The sequence below is a fragment of the Portunus trituberculatus genome, chromosome 8 (genome assembly GCF_017591435.1).
Source record: "Portunus trituberculatus isolate SZX2019 chromosome 8, ASM1759143v1, whole genome shotgun sequence".
NCBI classification, from domain to species: domain Eukaryota; kingdom Metazoa; phylum Arthropoda; class Malacostraca; order Decapoda; family Portunidae; genus Portunus; species Portunus trituberculatus.
This window is the reverse complement of record NC_059262.1, coordinates 3252501-3270000: the sequence shown is the minus strand read 5'-3', so window position 1 is coordinate 3270000 and position 17500 is coordinate 3252501. Positions and strand designations below refer to the sequence as shown.

Sequence of the window (17500 nt, the reverse complement as noted above, 5' to 3'; positions counted from 1 at the left end):
AATTATCTTAACCACTTCATAGTCTCACTTATTCTGATTACCTCTATATTGTTACTGTTATTGCTTGTATTACCTGTAGCATATATTTCACCTGTATTCTAATTACCTGTAAACATGACCCGTATCTTATATTTAGTAGTTAATAGCCTAGATCTTATAAATATCCTCACTACATATACATTACCTGTGTCCTCATTAACTGTGTTGTACCTAATTACTTCTACGTTACCTGTGTCCTACTCATTACCTGTATAAATATCCTCATTACTTCTACGTTACCTGTGTCCTACTCATTACCTGTATAAATATCATCACTACTTTTGTTGCATGTATCCTAGTCATGTAATTTCCTTCTGTGTTAAGTGTATCCCAGTTATCCTACCTGTGTCCTTACCTCACTCTGAAGGATTCCAGTGAGCCTCTCCACCTCCTTCCTGAGTTCAGCAAGGGAGGTTTGGTCAGATGTTGTCCTCTGCCGCGCCTGTGCCTCCTGCTCCTCCAGCTGCGCCTGCCACGGGAGTAGTACAGGACATACAGTGAAGGGGTAGTGGTAGAAGAAGAGGAGGAGGAGTTAGAAGACGAGGAAGGAAGGAAAGAAATAGAATAGGAAGAATGGGAAAAAAAGAAGAAGAAACTGAAAAATAGGAGAGAGATAAAATAAGAGAAAACACAAGAGGAAGAATAATAAAAGAAGAAATAGAAGAGGAAGAAGAATAAAAGAAGAAACAGAAGAGGAAGAATAATAAAAGAAGAAAAACAAGAGAAAATAGAAGAGGAAGAAGATTAGAAGAAAATTTTTGAAGAGTTACAAGACGAAGAAGAAAAACAAAAATATAAAGAAAGGAAAAATAGAAGAAAAAAAAAAGAGGAGAAAATAGATGATAAACAAGAAGAGGAAGAGAAAAATCATCATCATCATCACCATCATCATCATCATCATCATCATCATCACCAATAAACAAACAAACAAACAAACACTCACAATTCTCCGCTTATAATCTTGGTTCTGCTGAGTGAGGAGCGCGAGTGCTGACCGCGGCTCCTCCCTCTCCTGGTGCTGACGCTCCTGCTGACTCTCCACCCATGTTGACGTGCTCCGCTGACTCTGCTGACGTGACAAGGATCTATGCTGACTTGAATTCCACCTTGCTGACTCGGGCTGACTATGCACACGAGTCACAACCTGGTGATGATTCTGCTGACTCGAATCCCAGTTTGCTGATTCCTGCTGACGAGACACAACCTGCTGCGGACTTTTCTGACTCGACATGGACCCGCGCTGACTCGAATCCCAACTTGCTGACTCTGGGTGACTATAACCACGAGTCACAACCTGGTGCTGATTTGGTGCTGGTAAACTGTGCTGACTTTTTGGCCGCGGTGGGTAGGAGTGCTGATTCTGCTGCTGCTGACCCAATGTTGACAGGTCCTGACTTCTGGCGCGAGTTACAGAGGCGCGCTGACCGTGCTGACTTCCTCTCCAGGGTGCTGACTGGTGCTGACTGTCAGACTGATTGTATACCCATGCTGAGGGGCTCGGCTGACTCTGCTGGCGGTGGTGTGCTGAGTGCTGACTCTGCTCTCTCTCCTGTGCTTGCTGGAGAGAGAGAGAGAGAGAGAGAGAGAGAGAGAGAGAGTTTTTAATCATGTATTCAAATATTACAAAAACACACACACACACACACACTCTCTCTCTCTCTCTCTCTCTCTCTCTCTCTCTCTCTCTCTCTCACCTTTAAAAAACCCAGCAAGTTCTTATGACCTTTCCTCTTGGCCACGACATACGGTGACCTATCATTGTGGTCAGTCTGAGTCACGGAGACGCCTGTGACCTCCACCAGCCAGCGCACAGTCTCCAGTGACCCCGAGGCCGCAGCGAAGTGGAGGGCGTTAGCATGACCTTTATCCAGGGCGTGGGGGTCACAGCCGAGGGTATGTAAGGTCACAAGCGCCTCCTGTTGACCTCTTAGCGCCGCCCAGTGCACTGCTGTTCGACCTGGCATGGGTGGATGAGTGAATGAGTGGATGGTTGGGTATGATCAGGTGGAGAGAGCAAGTTAGCTTCCACATTATCAACCCCTTCAGTACCATGACGCGTTTCCATATTCACTCTGCTTACTATTTGGTGATTTTATACAGCTTCAGAAACTCATGTGTGGGATTCAAATAGTGAAGACTGTGGCCATTAATCTTCCGACCTCCATAGACCCTTCCTAATGTCAATAAAATGGTCTAATCGTACAAAAATCTTGAGGTAAAAATGTGTCGCAGTATTGAAGCGGTTGAGAGTTAGAATGAGAAACACCCTTGGAAGACTTATTAACACACGCTACACCCTGCTGAGCTACTAGAATGACGAACAACACCCTGGGAAGCCATATCAACCCACACTACACCCTGCTGAACTACAAATATGAAGGAAAAAAGAAACGATTGCAAACCATACATTAACAAACTATTCCCTGACAAACACCGCCACAGTAATGACTGATTGGTGTTTATTGTCGCACTGTTCAGTGTTCACCAACAGGAGTTAATCTACCTTTGTCATCCGTGCCGTCCAGAGGAGCCCCGCCGCCGCCAACAACCTGAGGGCCTCCACGTGGCCGCCCTCCGCCGCCAGATGCAGCGCCCGCCCTCCTGCAGTAGTGACAGGAGGTTAAGTGAGATTAGATGAAGTTGTGCATCTCTCTCTCTCTCTCTCTCTCTCTCTCTCTCTCTCTCTCTCTCTCTTCAGCCTACCGTCATCCCTGGTCATGCCGCTGGGGGCGTGCAGGTCGGCGCCAGCCTGTAACAGCCCAGTGATAGCATCTGCATGACCTGCCGCCGCCGCCACGTGCAGTGGCAGACGTCCCTCGGGTCCCGGCAGGTGGTGGTTCGCCCCGGCCCGTAGCGCCGCCCGCACCCCCGCCCCATCTCCCGCCTGCGCACATGACACCTAGGGAAAGGAGTGGGGAGGGTACTACTTTGGTATGTAATCTACACAACCAACGCGATCTACCAGAGTCAAATTCTACTTTGGTATACCATCTCCATCTTTCATTTATTCATGACAGCCTAAATAGAATATTCCATATATATATATATATATATATATATATATATATATATATATATATATATATATATATATATATATATATATATATATAGGCATATAGCTTCTTCATCTCCCGAAATGACACAACATGTGTGAGGAAAAGTGTTGAGCTCTGCTGCACTTTTTATCACAGAGGACTTGTACTGCTGGGTATAGCGTCATGGGAGTGACGTGCTTAGGAAACCAAAATAATGATCACGAATTTTAATAAATAAATAGATAAATAAATAAATAACGATGATTACGATACACGTGACGGAGATAACGATGCGAGTTTCCACGATTACGGTGCAAGTTTTCACAATAACGATGCGAGTTTCCAAGATTACGATTTGAGTTTCCACGATGACGAGGCGAGTTTCCACGATTACGATGCGAGTTTCCACGATTACGATGCGAGTTTCCACGATAAAGATACGGATTTCCACGATTACGATGCGAATTTCCACGATAACGAAGAGAGTTTGCACGATTACGATGCGAGTTTCTTCGATAACAATGCAAGTTTCCACGATTACGATGCGAGTTTTCACGATTACGATGCGAGTTTTCACGATTACGATGCGAGTTTTCACGATTACGATGCGAGTTTCCGCGATTACGATGCGAGTTTTCACGATTACGATGTGAGTTTCCACGATTACGATGCGAGTTTCCGTGAATGTCCGCATCTTCGTATGTGACTAGATAGAAACAATAATCCAATCGCATATTGCTGCGGTTCCTCTATCTGTCAATTCATGCACCGAACGGTATGAAATATTTTGAATCAAATAAAACTAAAAATATTTAAAAATTTGCCATTGAGAAAGCTGTGACTTGGTTGTGAAACCCTTGACTTGCTGTAACATCTGAAGGGTTCTTTGGAGACTAAGCAGCAGATGCCAATAAGCAGTGGATCAAATCACGGAAGGAGACACTGTCTATACCGAGATGAAGTGTGGTGCACCCACGTATTGCACAGTACTGTACAGCACCTGTTGAGTCAGGACAGGAGCTTTGACACTCCAACACACAGACATATCCCACTCATGTTTCAGCTTCTCTAACCAGACAGTCCCTCGATACCAAGACAAGTCTTTTCACTATCTCTTGAGAATCGAAAGAAAAAAATATCTTCTTGTTGTAAATCACAAGATGAAACACTGACCGCATACCAAAGGAGCTTTATGACTCGCAGACCACACACCAGAAACACCGGGAGCGAGGGGTGATAAGGAGCTAGTGAGTGAATAGTTGAACAAGTGAAGTGTGTTTGTTGTAGTAGCCTACTTATATCTCTTGTTGTTGTTGTTGTTGTTGTTGTTGTTAGGGCCGCGAAACACATTATGAGTGAATGAATAACTGACCGGCTCACTGATTGACTTACTCACTGGATTAATGAATGAATCAATCAATAAATGAAATATGTTGAATTTATAACTCCAACTACAACTGCTTCTACTGCTACTACTACTACTACTACTAATTACTACCAATATATTACTACTACCACCACCACAACAAAAACAACAACTACTACCACCACCACCACCACTCCCAATACGTCCTAAACATTCCACTATCTTTTCCTTGTCTTATTCTTTGCCTTCCCTCTTCCTCCTCCTCACACACCACTCACCAGCCTTCTGTCAGCATCAATGTAGGACGCCATCACCACCACGCACCACCACACACACACACACACACCACTAAACCAAGAGGAGGAGGAATAGAGCACGGTTAGATAAGGAATTGCTGATAAGATTGTCTGTGAAATAATCTCTCTTTATCTTGACTTTTTCCGGCTAATCTCTCTGTCTTTGGTCATTTCCTACTTCTTCTTCTTCTTATTATTATTATTATCATTATTATTGTAAGGATAAAATCAAAGCAATATTTTCCTATATTTCCATTCACTTGAAAAGAAAAAAAGAAAAATGATTGATTATTTTTATTTATTCTTATTAGTAACGTGACAATAGGACACACATACACACACACACACACACACACACACACACACACACAGATATCGTCTTATACTTATCTGTGTGTGATTGGACTACTACTACTACTACTACTACTTCTTCTTCTACTACTACTACTACTACTACTTCTTCTTCTTCTATTACTACTACTACTACTACTACTACTAACACACACACACACACACACACACAACAAATACTTAACAAAAACACAACCCCTTTTCTACATTATGAGTCTTTACACACACACACACCTTTCTGCTTCACTTGCTTCAGTAGTTGTTTTGGACCACTTGATTCGAAGTTTCATTACAAAGTTTCAGTGATTCACTCTCATCTTTTTCTTCATTCCTATTCTTGTTTTCTTCCATTTCTCTTCTTCCTTACATTTACTCTTCCATTCTGACTTTCCTTCTATCCTTCATTCTTTTCTTCTTTCTTCAGTTCCTTTCTCCTTCTTGGGTTTCTTGTAATAGCTGGGGTGTAACATTCTCTCTCTCTCTCTCTCTCTCTCTCTCTTTCAAAATTCCCTTATATTATGCTATACAACACCTGAAAACACTAAAGACTCCTCTCTCTCTCTCTCTCTCTCTCTCTACAAATTCCTTTAAACTCTTACAATACTAAAACAGCACCTACACACACTCCCCCTCTCCCTCTCTTCTCTCTCTACCCTCACTGCGCCAGCTGCTCTGCCTTGGCCACGACCTCCTCAATGCCGCCCACCATGTAGAAGGCTGCCTCAGGAAGGTTGTCGTGCTTCCCCTCCAAGATCTCCTCAAAGCTCTGGGTGGGAAGAGGACGAAAGGAGGTTAGGATGAAAAACTAAATTATCCTAAAAATCTCAGTCCAAAAATTTCCGTCGTCAGCCTTATTGTTGTCACCTTAAAAACCACTCTCAATATTCCTCATCATTCTCATACTCATCCTGGAAACTTAACTAAACCCATCACCCTAGCTCTCTCTCTCTCTCTAATACTCACGCTACTAAAAGCTTCCCTTCACTTATCACCCTGAAAACTCACACTTCCTATTTCCCCATCACTAATACTCATCCTACCAGCTTCTCTTCACCTATCACCCTAAAACTCACCCTAACATTTCTCATCACTCTCACACTTGTCCTACTAGCTTCTCTTCACCCATCATCCTGAAAAGTCACACTACATACTCCTCCATCACTCTAATACTCACCCCAAAAAAATTCCCTTCACCGATCACCCTAAAAACACTCTTATAAATTTCCTATCACTCTAATACTCACCCTAGCAGCTTCTCTTCACCCATCAACCTAAAAACTCACCCTAACATTTCTCATCACTCTCACACTTATCCTACTAGCTTCCCTTCATCCATCACCCAAAAAACTCACCCTTAAAATTTCCATCACTCAAATACTCACCCTAGCAGCTTCCCTTCACCCATCACCCTTAAAACTCACACTACATACTCCCCCATCACTCTAATACTTGTCCTACCAGCTTCTCTTCACCAATCACCCTTAAAACTCACCCTAAAAATTTCCCTATCATGCTAACTCACCCTAAAGACTTCATTTCACCTTTACATATCTCTCCTTTACTTCAGAAACTTCATTTAACACTCCTAAAACTAACCCTAAAAACACCATCACCCTAGACAAAAACACCCTAGACCACCACCATCACCGTAAAAATCACCCTGGTACACCCTAGACTCACCCTGATAGTGTCCTGCAGCGAGACAAACTTTCCCTGGTAGCCGGTGAAGACTTCTGCCACCTGGAAGGGCTGGGACATGAATTTCTGTACCTTCCTTGCCCTGGACACTGTTAACTTGTCCTCCTCTGACAGCTCATCCATGCCCAGAATAGCAATGATGTCTTGTAGTGATTTGTAGTCCTGTAGTGGGGAGAAAGAAGAGGAGATTAGAAAAAGAGGAGGGGAGTGATTGAGGGGAGCAGAGAGTGGTGGTAGAGAGGAAAGGGATGGTGAGAAAGAGGAGGGATGGTGAGAGAAGAGAGATGGTGGGAGAGAGGAAGGGGATGGTGATTGGGAAGAGAAGGGGTGGTGGTAATTGGAAAGACAGGAAAGATGGTGGAAGAGAAGAGGGATAATGATTAGGAGAAAAGGAGTGGTGGAAGAGAGGAAGGGATGGTGAGAAAGAGGAGGGATGGTGAGAGAGAAGAGAGATGGTGAGAGAGGAAGGGGTGGTGATTGGAAAGAGAGGAAGAGTGGTTGGAGAGGAAGGAGTGGTGGGAGAGAGGTGGGGGTGGTGAATAGGTGTGTACATACAAGGGAAGGTGCAAGAAGCCATTAGACCAACACAAGGCAGTCTTTAAGTAGGTGTGTTGGATGCCAGGGAAGTAGGCTGAAGGCATGGCAAGGAAATACTGTTCAAATACACCTTAAATGCACCCAAACACATCTTACCCCTACACACATACACACATACAGTTACTTAATCAACAAAAAACACAGAAACATCACAAATACATATACAAAATGATACTGTGTCGAACTTCATAAAATATTCAACTTTTTACAAGACTTAAAACAAAAATTATATTAACCTGCAGGATCTTCTGGACTCCTCTGGCTGTGGAGTAGTGGCGCGGACCAATTACATTAGGGTCCAGAATGCGAGAGGTGGAGTCCAAGGGGTCCACTGCTGGGTATATTCCTAACTCAGCAATGCCTCGGGACAGCACAGTGGTGGCGTCGAGATGTGCAAAAGTGGTGGCAGGGGCGGGATCTGTGAGGTCATCAGCTGGCACATAGATAGCCTGAGGAGAGGGATAAAAAGAAAGGAAGTGAGTGAGTGAATGAGTGGGTGGGTAGGTGGATAAGTGAGTGAGTGAGTGAGTGAGTGAGTGAGTGAGTGGATAAGTGAGTGAGTGAGTGAGTGAATGAGTGAATGAGTGAGTGAGGCAGGAAAGTTGTGAGTGAGGTCATTAGCTAGTGCATAGAGAAGCTAGAATGAGGAGGGGTGTGTGTGTGTGTTTGAGTGAGTCTTGTGAACTTGTGGGTGAATGAATGAATGGATGAATGAATGAATGAATGAATGAATGAATGAATGAGTGAGTGAGTGAGTGAGTGGGGCAGTGAAGCAGTGAGTGAGGTTATAGATGATGCATAGAAAAGCTAAGAAGAGGAAGGGTGTGTGTGTTTGAGTGAGAGTGAAAGAATAAACAGACAAGACAAGAGAGAGAGAATATGAGAGTGAGTGAATGAATGAATGAATATAGAGAGAGAGAGAGAGAGAGAGAGAGAGAGAGAGAGAGAGAGAGAGAGAGAGAGAGAGAGTAAATGCAACAAAAAATAAGCATATTAGAGGATAAAGAATTGAAAAACATGAAAGAAAAAAATACATTTGTGAGAGAGAGAGAGACAAGAGTGAGCATGTGTCTATCCATGTATCTCCATCCCTCCTCCTCTCCCTCTCACCTGGACAGAAGTAATGGATCCTTTAGTGGTGGTGGTAATTCTCTCTTGCATACTCCCCATGTCGGTGGCCAGAGTGGGTTGGTATCCCACAGCCGAGGGGATGCGACCAAGCAGGGCTGACACCTCTGAACCTGCCTGGGTGAATCTGTGAGGGGAAACAAGGGGATATGAGGGAAAGAGAGAGTGAGGAAAGAAAGATGATGGGGTATACAAGATAATGGAGAGTAAATTTGACGTGTAGGTTTTATTTATTTTTTTTTTTTCTTTATCTCTTTCAACCTTTTCTTCTTTTCCTTCCTTCTGTTACACCCTCTTTCCTTCAACTCCTTTCCATTCCTACCTTCCTTCATCTCTTTTTCACTTTCCCTTCTTCTGTCACACACTCAACCTCCATTTCTTTCCATTCCTACCGTCCTTCATCTCTTTTAATCTTCTCTTTCCTTTCCTTCCTTCTTTCACAGCTTATCACATCTCTTCCCTTCAATTCTTTCCTTATCATTTATTTTTTCCCTTCCTTCTGTCAGCCTTCCTCTTACTTTCTCTTCCTCCTATCACAACCTTTTCCTTTTACTCTTTCAATTCCTTCCTTCCTTCATCACTTAACCTATTTCTTTCTGTCATCTCTCCCTGCTGCTCCCTGTTGCCTTCCCTTCATCCCTTCCTCTTCCCTTTCAATTTCTACCTTCCCTTCCTTCCCTTGCCAAGCCTCACCTGAAAATGTTATCAACAAAGAACAACACATCCTGGCCCTCTTGGTCCCTGAAGTACTCTGCCACTGTCAGCCCCGTCAGTGCCACACGCGCCCTGGCACCTGGAGGCTCATTCATTTGGCCGTACACTAGTGCTACCTGTTGATAGATAGATGGGTGGGTGGGTTTACATTAGGGTTACTTGTTGATAGATAGAAAGATAGATGGATAAAGATAGATACATGGATAGACAGACAGATATATAGATGAGTAAATAAATAGGTATATAGATAAGTAGTAGATAGATACATACATACAGACAGACAGATGGATTCTTAATGACTGAAAAAAAATATATTCCCATTCTCTCTCCCCTCATCCTGCCTCCCCCTATGCCTCATACCCACTCCCCACTCCACATCTCCCTACCCGGACTTCCCCACACCCTCTCCCCTCACCTTGGAAGAATCGTCGTTGAGGGAGATGACACCAGACTCAATCATCTCGTGGTACAGGTCATTCCCTTCTCTTGTTCTTTCTCCAACGCCAGCAAACACTGAGTAACCACCATGAGCCTTCGCCACATTGTTAATCAGCTCCATGATAAGCACTGTTTTGCCCACACCAGCACCGCCAAACAGACCTGTGTAGGTGGCATGTGGGTTAGTGTGTGGATGCGTTTTGTGGTAGGGTAAAGTAAGGAGGTTGTGTGGTGTGGGTTGTAGGTTGTGAGGATCTATAGTGTTGGCAGAAATCATTATATCATTGAAAATATCCTAGAAAACTGCAATAACTCCCACTATAGCCTGTCAAACTATCACTGGAACCTTGAAAACACCCACGAAAAACCCCAATAACTCTCACAGTAGCCTGTCAAACTATCACTGGAACCTTGAAAACACCTTTAATAACCACAATAACTTCCACTGTAACCTGTCAAATTATAGAAACATGAAAATAGCCTTGAAAACCCAAATAACTTTCACTTACACCTACCAGAAATACCCTGAAGATACTCTCAAAAACACCCAGAAACATCCACTAAAACACACATACACCCACACAACACCACACCAACATTGTTACACCTTCACCAAACACTATCAATCTTGCAGCCTTTGAAATATGAAAAAACACCTAAAAAACACCTTAAAAACACCAAGAAACACTACAAAACACACACACACACATTACACACCAGACACTCACCAATCTTGCCACCCTTGGAGTATGGAGCCAGCATATCCACAACCTTAATGCCAGTCACCAGGATTTGTTGCTCCACACTCATCTCCACAAATGGGGGAGCCTCTGCGTGGATGGCAGACTTGCTGGCGGAGGATATGGGACCTCTCTCGTCTATTGGTTCGCCTGGGGTTGTGATGTTAGGTTAGGTTTGGGTTGGTTTTGTTGCAGTGTTGGGTTAGATTGGGTTAGTAAAATCTTTCTTGCTTGTTTCCTTGGTTAGTTGTGCTCATTCGCTCGTTCAGTCAGTTGTTCTCTCTCTCTCTCTTGTGTAGTTATTTTTACTTAACTGTGTGAATCTTTTTCTTTCTTTCATTTGTAGTCAAGTTAACTATATGTATATTTAAACCTATCTCTTTCTCTCACAGACTTAAAAAAAATCTAAATCATACAATGAAGAAAGAAAAAATGAAAACCAGTCTCAATTCTCTCTCTCTCTCTCTCTCCAACACAGCCCAGCCCAGCACCTCACCAATAACATTCATGATCCTCCCGAGAGTGGCAGCGCCCACTGGAATGGAGATAGGGCTGCCTGTGTCCTTCACCACATTTCCTCTCACCAGCCCCTCCGTGCCGTCCATGGCGATGGTACGCACTGTGTTGCCACCTGAGGGGAAGGAGGAGAATGGAGAGAAAGGAAAAGTTATGGATGAAAGCGAGAGGAATGGAGAGAAACAAAAATTATGGATGAAAGTAAGGATAAATGGAGAGAAAAGAAAAAGTTTTGGATGAAAGTGAGAGAAAATGGAAAGAAAAGATGAGGTGATTGTAGGTAAGAGGAAAAATGGATGAAAGTGAGAGAAAATGAAGGAGAGAAAGAATAAGGTGATTGTACATAAGGAAAGTTAAGAGGGGAAATGAGTGATGGTAGTAATGAAGAGAAACTAAAGGAAAGAGGCTGTGATGGGAAGATTGCAAAGGAAAGAGAGGAAAGTGAGGTCAAAGTGAGGGAAGTTAAAAAGAAAAACATAAAACAAAGAAGAATGACAAATTTAAAGATCAAGAAAAAAAGAAAACATAAAAAAACAGTGAAAAGAAAGTTAAATTCAATAGGAAACAAATAATAAGGAAAAATACAGGAAAATGAGAAAATAGAAAAAAATTCCAGAGCAAAGATACAGTGAAACAAAAAGGAAATGAACAAGGAAGTATGACCATCCGAGGAAGAAAACATGAAAACACAGCAAAGGACAAGATGAAAGTCTGACCTAGATGCTGTGCCACCTCCAGCACCAGTCTGGGTTGCCTGTGCTCCACCTCCAGGGCACTGAGGATGGACGGCAGCTCCCCCTGGAAGGCCACGTCCACCACGGCGCCAATCACTGCCACCACTCGCCCCGCCCCACTGGTTCCTGCCAATGTGAGGAATGATAGAGGTGGAGGAAGGAGGAGGAAGAGAGGGAAGGAGAAAGGAACAAAAGTTACAGAAGTTGTCAAAACAAAATCCACTCCCACCAACCTTCCTCAGTCTGTGTGGTGAGTGGGGAGTCAGCAGCAACGGCTGCTGCTGAGGCTGCTGCCGCAGGCTGCTGCCGCCTCCTGAGCCTCAGCACTGGGTTCTGCTGCTGCTTCTGTTTCTGCAGCTGCAGACTCTGCCTTTGCTACAACAGGCTGTGCTTCAGGCTTTGCAGCTGCTGGTTCTGCAACTGCAGGTTCAGGCTTTACAGCTGCAGGTTCAGGCTTTGCAGCTGCTGGTTCAGGCTTTGCTGCTGCTGGTTCTGCCTTTACAGCTGCTGGTTCAGGCTTTGCAGCTGCTGGTTCAGGCTTTGCAGCTGCTGGTTCTGCCTTTGCAGCTGCTGGTTCTGCTTTTGCAGCTGCTGCTTCAGGCTTTGCTGCTGCAGGCTCAAGCTTTGCAGCTGCTGGTTCTGCCTTTGCAGCTGCTGCTTCAGGCTTTGCTGCTGCAGGCTCAGGCTTTGCAGCTGCTGGTTCTGCAACTGCAGGTTCAGGCTTTACAGCTGCTGGTTCAGGCTTTGCAGCTGCTGGTTCAGGCTTTGCTGCTGCAGGTACAGGCTTTGCAGCTACTGGTTCTGCCTTTGCAGCTGCTGGTTCAGACTTTGCAGCAGCTGGTTCAGGCTTTGCTGCTGCAGGTTCAGGCTTTGCAGCTGCTGATTCAGGCTTTGCAGCTGCTGGTTCAGGTTTTGCAGCTGCTGGTTCAGGCTTTGCAGCTGCTGGTTCAGACTTTGCAGCTGCTGGTTCAGGTTTTTTTGCAGCAGCTGGTTCAGACTTTGCAGCTGCTGGTTCAGACTTTGCAGCTGCTGGTTCAGGCTTTGCTGCTGCTGGTTCAGGCTTTGCAGCTGCTGGTTCAGGCTTTGCAGCTGCTGGTTCAGGCTTTGCAGCTGCTGGTTCAGACTTTGCAGCTGCTGGTTCAGGTTTTGCAGCTGCTGGTTCAGACTTTGCAGCTGCTGGTTCAGGCTTTGCAGCTGCTGGTTCGGGCTTTGCAGCAGCTGGTTCAAGCTTTGCAGCTGCTGGTTCAGGCTTTGCAGCTGCTGGTTCAGACTTTGCAGCTGCTGGTTCAGGTTTTGCAGCTGCTGGTTCAGACTTTGCAGCTGCTGGTTCAGGCTTTGCAGCTGCTGGTTCAGGCTTTGCAGCTGCTAGTTCAGGCTTTGCAGCTTCTAGTTTGGGCTTTGCAGCTGCTGGTTCAGACTTTGCAGCTGCTGGTTCAGGCTTTGCAGCTGCTGGTTCAGGTTTTGCAGCTGCTGGTTTGGGCTTTGCAGCTGCTGGTTCAGACTTTGCAGTTGCTGGTTCAGGCTTTTTTGCAGCTGCTGGTTCAGGCTTTGCAGCTGCTGGTTCAGGTTTTGCAGCTGCTGGTTTGGGCTTTGCAGCTGCTGGTTCAGACTTTGCAGTTGCTGGTTCAGGCTTTTTTGCAGCTGCTGGTTCAGGCTTTGCAGCTGCTGGTTCAGGCTTTGCAGCTGCTGGTTCAGGCTTTGCAGCTGCTGGTTCGGGCTTTGCAGCTGCTGGTTTGGGCTTTGCAGCTGCTGCTTCAGGCTTTGCAGCTGCTGCTTCAGGCTTTGCAGCTGCTGCTTCAGGCTTTGCAGCTGCTGGTTTGGGCTTTGCAGCTGCTGGTTCTGCAACTGCAGGTTCAGGCTTTGCAGCTGTTGGTTCAGGCTTTGCAGCTGCTGGTTCAGGCTTTGCAGCTTTGAGTTCGGGCTTTGCAGCTGCAGGTTCTGCCTTTACGATTGTAGGTTCCGGCTTAGCAGCCGTAGATACAGGCTTTGCAGCTGCAGGCTCAGAAGCAGGTTTCTTGGCGGCTGTGGTCGGTGGGGCAGCTTTCTTCTGTGCTGGAGTCGCAGGTTTGGCCGGTGTGGGCTTGGGCGCGGCCTGTTTTGGAGGTGGTGTCTTCCTGGCGCGTGGGGGCTTGGCGGCTGCGGATGCAGGCTGACGGTGTGGCAAGTGCGGCACCGAGGCGTCTTTGTCTGAGGAGGAGGATCCAGCAGCCTCTTTGGTGGGCTTGAGCAACTCAGGCTGCTGTTTCAGGATGTCCTTGAGTGTGCCGCCTTGCTGCCCCGCCACAGGCTTGTCCCAGGAGTCCTTCCATCCCGCTACCTTGGCTGCCGCGCGCTTCACCTCGGCAGAGGGCACGGGGCGCCCTAAATGGTCGCGGCCTGTCTGGTCATCCTTGCCTTGCACCGCAGCCGAAGTGTGCACATCGCGGCAGGCCCTGCAGGAGGGAGGTACGGAGGCCGACCGCGCCACAGCCCCGCTCCGACGCCACGCCACAGCCAGGGCGCGCCCATGATTCTGCACGGAAGACAGAGTTACATCATTCTCTGAAGCTCTGTGCACTCAGAACGTCTACTTCCAAACACCTAACTAAGCACATAATTATGACTTACCGAGTTTTCGTGTGTATTTTGCACACTGACAAAGTTTAAGGTCATGAAAACATCACCGGAAACACTGAAGAACTAGAAATACTCGCTTACTCTACCACTCACGTAAACATTCCTGAAGACCTCACACAACATTCAAAAGAAGTGAAAGCACAACTCAAGGTAGGTAACAATCAGACGTACGCACAAGCATTTCAGAATACAACCCCTCTTGAACCTAGCACTAAGCCTACACCTACGCTTTCTCCCCACCCAACCTGTCCTCCAAAACTACTCCATTCCCTTCACGCCCTGTTCCCGCACGGTGAGAGTGGTGAAGGGGTAAACGACCTACATAGCGAGCGCCCTGTCAGTCCCCAATCTGCCGTTCTGCCATACAAGGAGTGGTCTGTTGCCGGGTAGGATGAAACGTTAGTAGTAGTAGTAGTAGTAGTAGTAGTAGTAGTAGTAGTAGTAGTAGTAGTAGTAGTAGTAGTAGTAATGGGAGAGATGTGGAGATGAATGAAGAGATAACAAATAAGACAACAAGAAAACAAATAAGCGAATACAAGAAAACAAACAAAGAACCAAGAAAATATTGTAATCGAGGGGAAAACAAACTAAAGGATCGAAGAAATGTGATAAGAAAAAAGCACTTGAAAAACAAATCAAGAAAAGGAAAAAAAAAAAAAAAAAAAAGAGGGAGGAGGAATTAAGACAGGTAGCGCGAATTACATTTCAACCGGTATGCCTGAGAATATTCACACACACACACACACACACACACACACACACACACTTGATAGTTTTGGATCCGTGACAAGTACCGCTATTTTACCTTGACAGACATACATTCTCTCTCTTGCCAAGTCACGAAAGAAGTAGACACATTTTCACCTTAACGAGAGAGAGAGAGAGAGAGAGAGAGAGAGAGAGAGAGAGAGAGAGAGAGAGAGAGAGAGAGAGAGAATATAGTACAGACTGTCATTTGACTTACATAAGTGACTAACATTCTTGGGGTCACTGGGTACTACTAGGAGTTATTTCCGCCAGGCAGCAACAGGAGAGAGAGAGAGAGAGAGAGAGAGAGAGAGAGAGAGAGAGAGAGAGAGAGAGAGAGAGAGAGAGAGAGAGAGAGAGAGAGAGAGAGAGAGAGAGAGAGAGTTTAATCTTTCTCCTTTAAGAATTCGTGTACCTCAATATAATGATGCATTAAGTAAAGTTTATTTATATGATGCTCTCTCGATCTCTGGCAGCGTGTACTGTCTGTCTGTCTGTCTGTACGTCTCTCTCTCTCTCTCTCTCTTGCGTATTTATCACAGCGAAAGTACTTTTATTGTCATTTCATATCTTATCTGAGAGAGAGAGAGAGAGAGAGAGAGAGAGAGAGAGAGAGAGAGAGAGAGAGAGAGAGAGAGAGGAAGGCAGGGGTGATTCACGTTAACTGCTGCAAACTGGTAAATATTTTGTTACGTAATTCTCTCTCTCTCTCAAACATTTATAATAAGATTGGTAGTGCTTTAATTCATGTGAAACGAAGATAAGGCTACAGAAACCAAATTAATATGGTACGGTTATAAACAATTCAGGACTCATGTTCCTGATTCCCTGCTATTCTTCTGAAGTTTGATTTGATAAACACACGTATAAATTTGATGCTGAAATTGAGGAGCATGAGATATATAGGCCCCGAGTTTTATAAATAAGAACCCTTCATGATAGTTTCCTGTATCTTCACTTGTTCTTGCGCGTTAGTTTGTGGAAAAAGGACGATAATAGGGAAGAAATAATTCCATGTCAAGATTATAATGAATCCACTCATGGCAAGGTGGCAAGAGGAGGGGGTGTTGGGAGCGCTATATCTTTACTGACATGTGAATTAAAGAATGTGGATAAAGAAAAAGTTGCAAATGAAGCGAGTCATATATAAATATGAATCCATAATGAACCTAAGGGATCGAGTAGTGTGTCCAGTGAAATTTGAGAAAAAAAGGAAGACAGTATATATAAGACATTGTGAAGGAAAACAGAATAATGTCTGCATTTGGTCAAAGAAAAGGAAAAAAGGAAAAAAATGGAGAACAAAAGTAAAAAGGGAAAGGCAACAGAAGGAAAAGTAAAAAAAGAAAAGTATAAAGAAAAAAATGAAGAAAGGTGATTAAAAATGGATAGAAGAATAGATAAAGGAAAGGTATGGAGACGAAAGAAAGCAAGAAGAAAAGAAAGGAAGACAGGAACAAATTTAAGGAAGGAAGGCAGCGAAGTAAAATAGAGACCATTGCAATGAGAGAAAGCAAGAAAGAAGAGATAAACAGAAGGAAGCGAAGTAAAACAAAGGCAAGGAAAACTGGTTTGAGAAGGGAAGCAAAGCAAAATAAAGGAAAGATGGAAAGGGAAGGGAGAGGAAGGGAAGGAAAGAAAAGGAAGTATGGGAAGGGAAGGAGACAAGAAAGCAAGGGAAGGGGAAGGACAGAGAAGGAAACATAGAAGATAAGAAGATAGCGAAGTAAAATAAAGGAAAGGAAAGAAAAGAAAGGAAGGGAAGCAAGGGAAGAAAAAGAAAGAGTAGAGCAAGAGAAAGGAATTGATAGGGGAAGGGTCGTCTCAGCGTTGGCGTGCATGAGCGCCTGAGGTGAGTGGGTACAGTACCTTGCATGGCCTTGCTGCAAAAAGGAGGATGATTCACACGTTATGTAACCCTTCCATCACCACCCTAGCAACATCACAGGTAGACAAACCCCTTAACTCCAACACCCTTACCTGAAACCACACTAATACTGCCATTCAGTCAATATATAATAAGATTCATAAACCCACGCCTTCAAAGTAAAATCCTACTCACTCATCTCATTATAAATACCTATATCTTCTTATTTAAACCCCCGTCAGGCATTGAAACTCAGCGCTGGGCATACCTAAACCATCCTTCTTTCCTTCTGCACCACTGTCACTGTAAAGGAAAGACGCATTAAGGGTGAAAATGGGAAAATGACTAACCTGTATGAAGCTCGGAGCTCTGATCATGCTGGCGCCGCGGACTGAAGTGAAGGAGTCTGGCGGTACGATATGTTTTCCCAGGCTCTCTCTCACTCACTCTCACTCTTTCTTTCTATGAGCGTACAACCACAGGAAAAGCTCAATGGTGTTTCTCCTGTGTGTGGGTCTTCTTTTTATCGTTTTGTTGGTTTATTTGGTGTGGTAATAGTAAGGTCTCTCTCTCTCTCTCTCTCTCTTCCTTTTTTTTCCATATTTTTCATATTCA

At 44.7% G+C, this 17500-nt stretch overlaps 4 protein-coding genes across 4 annotated transcripts in view; all 4 read right to left on the bottom strand.

Moving 5' to 3' along the window:
* Positions 1-4754, bottom strand: part of LOC123499926 (ciliary rootlet coiled-coil protein 2-like) — a 7507-nt gene extending 2753 nt beyond the window's left edge. Inside the window, exons 1-7 of the mRNA XM_045248460.1 lie at positions 4722-4754; positions 4030-4077; positions 2739-2938; positions 2543-2640; positions 1734-1996; positions 983-1597; positions 395-508 (exon numbers count right to left, since the gene is read on the bottom strand). Coding sequence (XP_045104395.1) covers positions 395-508; positions 983-1597; positions 1734-1996; positions 2543-2640; positions 2739-2938; positions 4030-4077; positions 4722-4754 — 1371 coding nt within the window. The remainder of the gene's footprint in view (positions 1-394; positions 509-982; positions 1598-1733; positions 1997-2542; positions 2641-2738; positions 2939-4029; positions 4078-4721) is intronic.
* A 264-nt stretch (positions 4755-5018) lies between these two features.
* LOC123499918 (ATP synthase subunit beta, mitochondrial-like) lies at positions 5019-12000 on the bottom strand (the record flags this gene model as incomplete). Its single annotated transcript, XM_045248453.1, has 10 exons — positions 5019-5856; positions 6771-6950; positions 7622-7834; positions 8496-8640; positions 9207-9343; positions 9643-9827; positions 10394-10555; positions 10902-11036; positions 11638-11781; positions 11889-12000. Coding segments are annotated over 10 exons (1524 nt in total), but the record flags the coding sequence as incomplete, so codon positions are not given.
* A 306-nt stretch (positions 12001-12306) lies between these two features.
* On the bottom strand, positions 12307-13020 carry LOC123499909 (putative mediator of RNA polymerase II transcription subunit 12; the record flags this gene model as incomplete). The annotated part of the gene is made up of 1 exon (XM_045248444.1): positions 12307-13020. A coding segment is annotated over one exon (573 nt), but the record flags the coding sequence as incomplete, so codon positions are not given.
* Positions 13016-17262, bottom strand: LOC123499899 (putative mediator of RNA polymerase II transcription subunit 12). The gene is made up of 3 exons (XM_045248435.1): positions 17236-17262; positions 13641-14167; positions 13016-13597 (listed from the first exon to the last, which is right to left on the bottom strand). Exons 1-3 carry the CDS (start codon positions 17260-17262, stop codon positions 13042-13044), a joined length of 1110 nt encoding a protein of 369 aa, XP_045104370.1. The 3' UTR covers positions 13016-13041.
* Positions 17263-17500: the final 238 nt, after the last annotated feature.

What these genes read in the sequence shown, in the direction of transcription:
- LOC123499899 (XM_045248435.1), bottom strand. Translation starts at nt 17,262, where the DNA reads ATGATCAGAGCTCCGAGCTTCATACAG. An exon ending in GAGCTCCGAGCTTCATACAG is followed by an intron (nt 14,168 to 17,235) that starts GTTAGTCATTTT and finishes TCTTCCGTGCAG; the next exon opens with AATCATGGGCGCGCCCTGGC. An exon ending in TCTGAGCCTGCAGCTGCAAA is followed by an intron (nt 13,598 to 13,640) that starts GCCTGTATCTAC and finishes ACAATCGTAAAG; the next exon opens with GCAGAACCTGCAGCTGCAAA.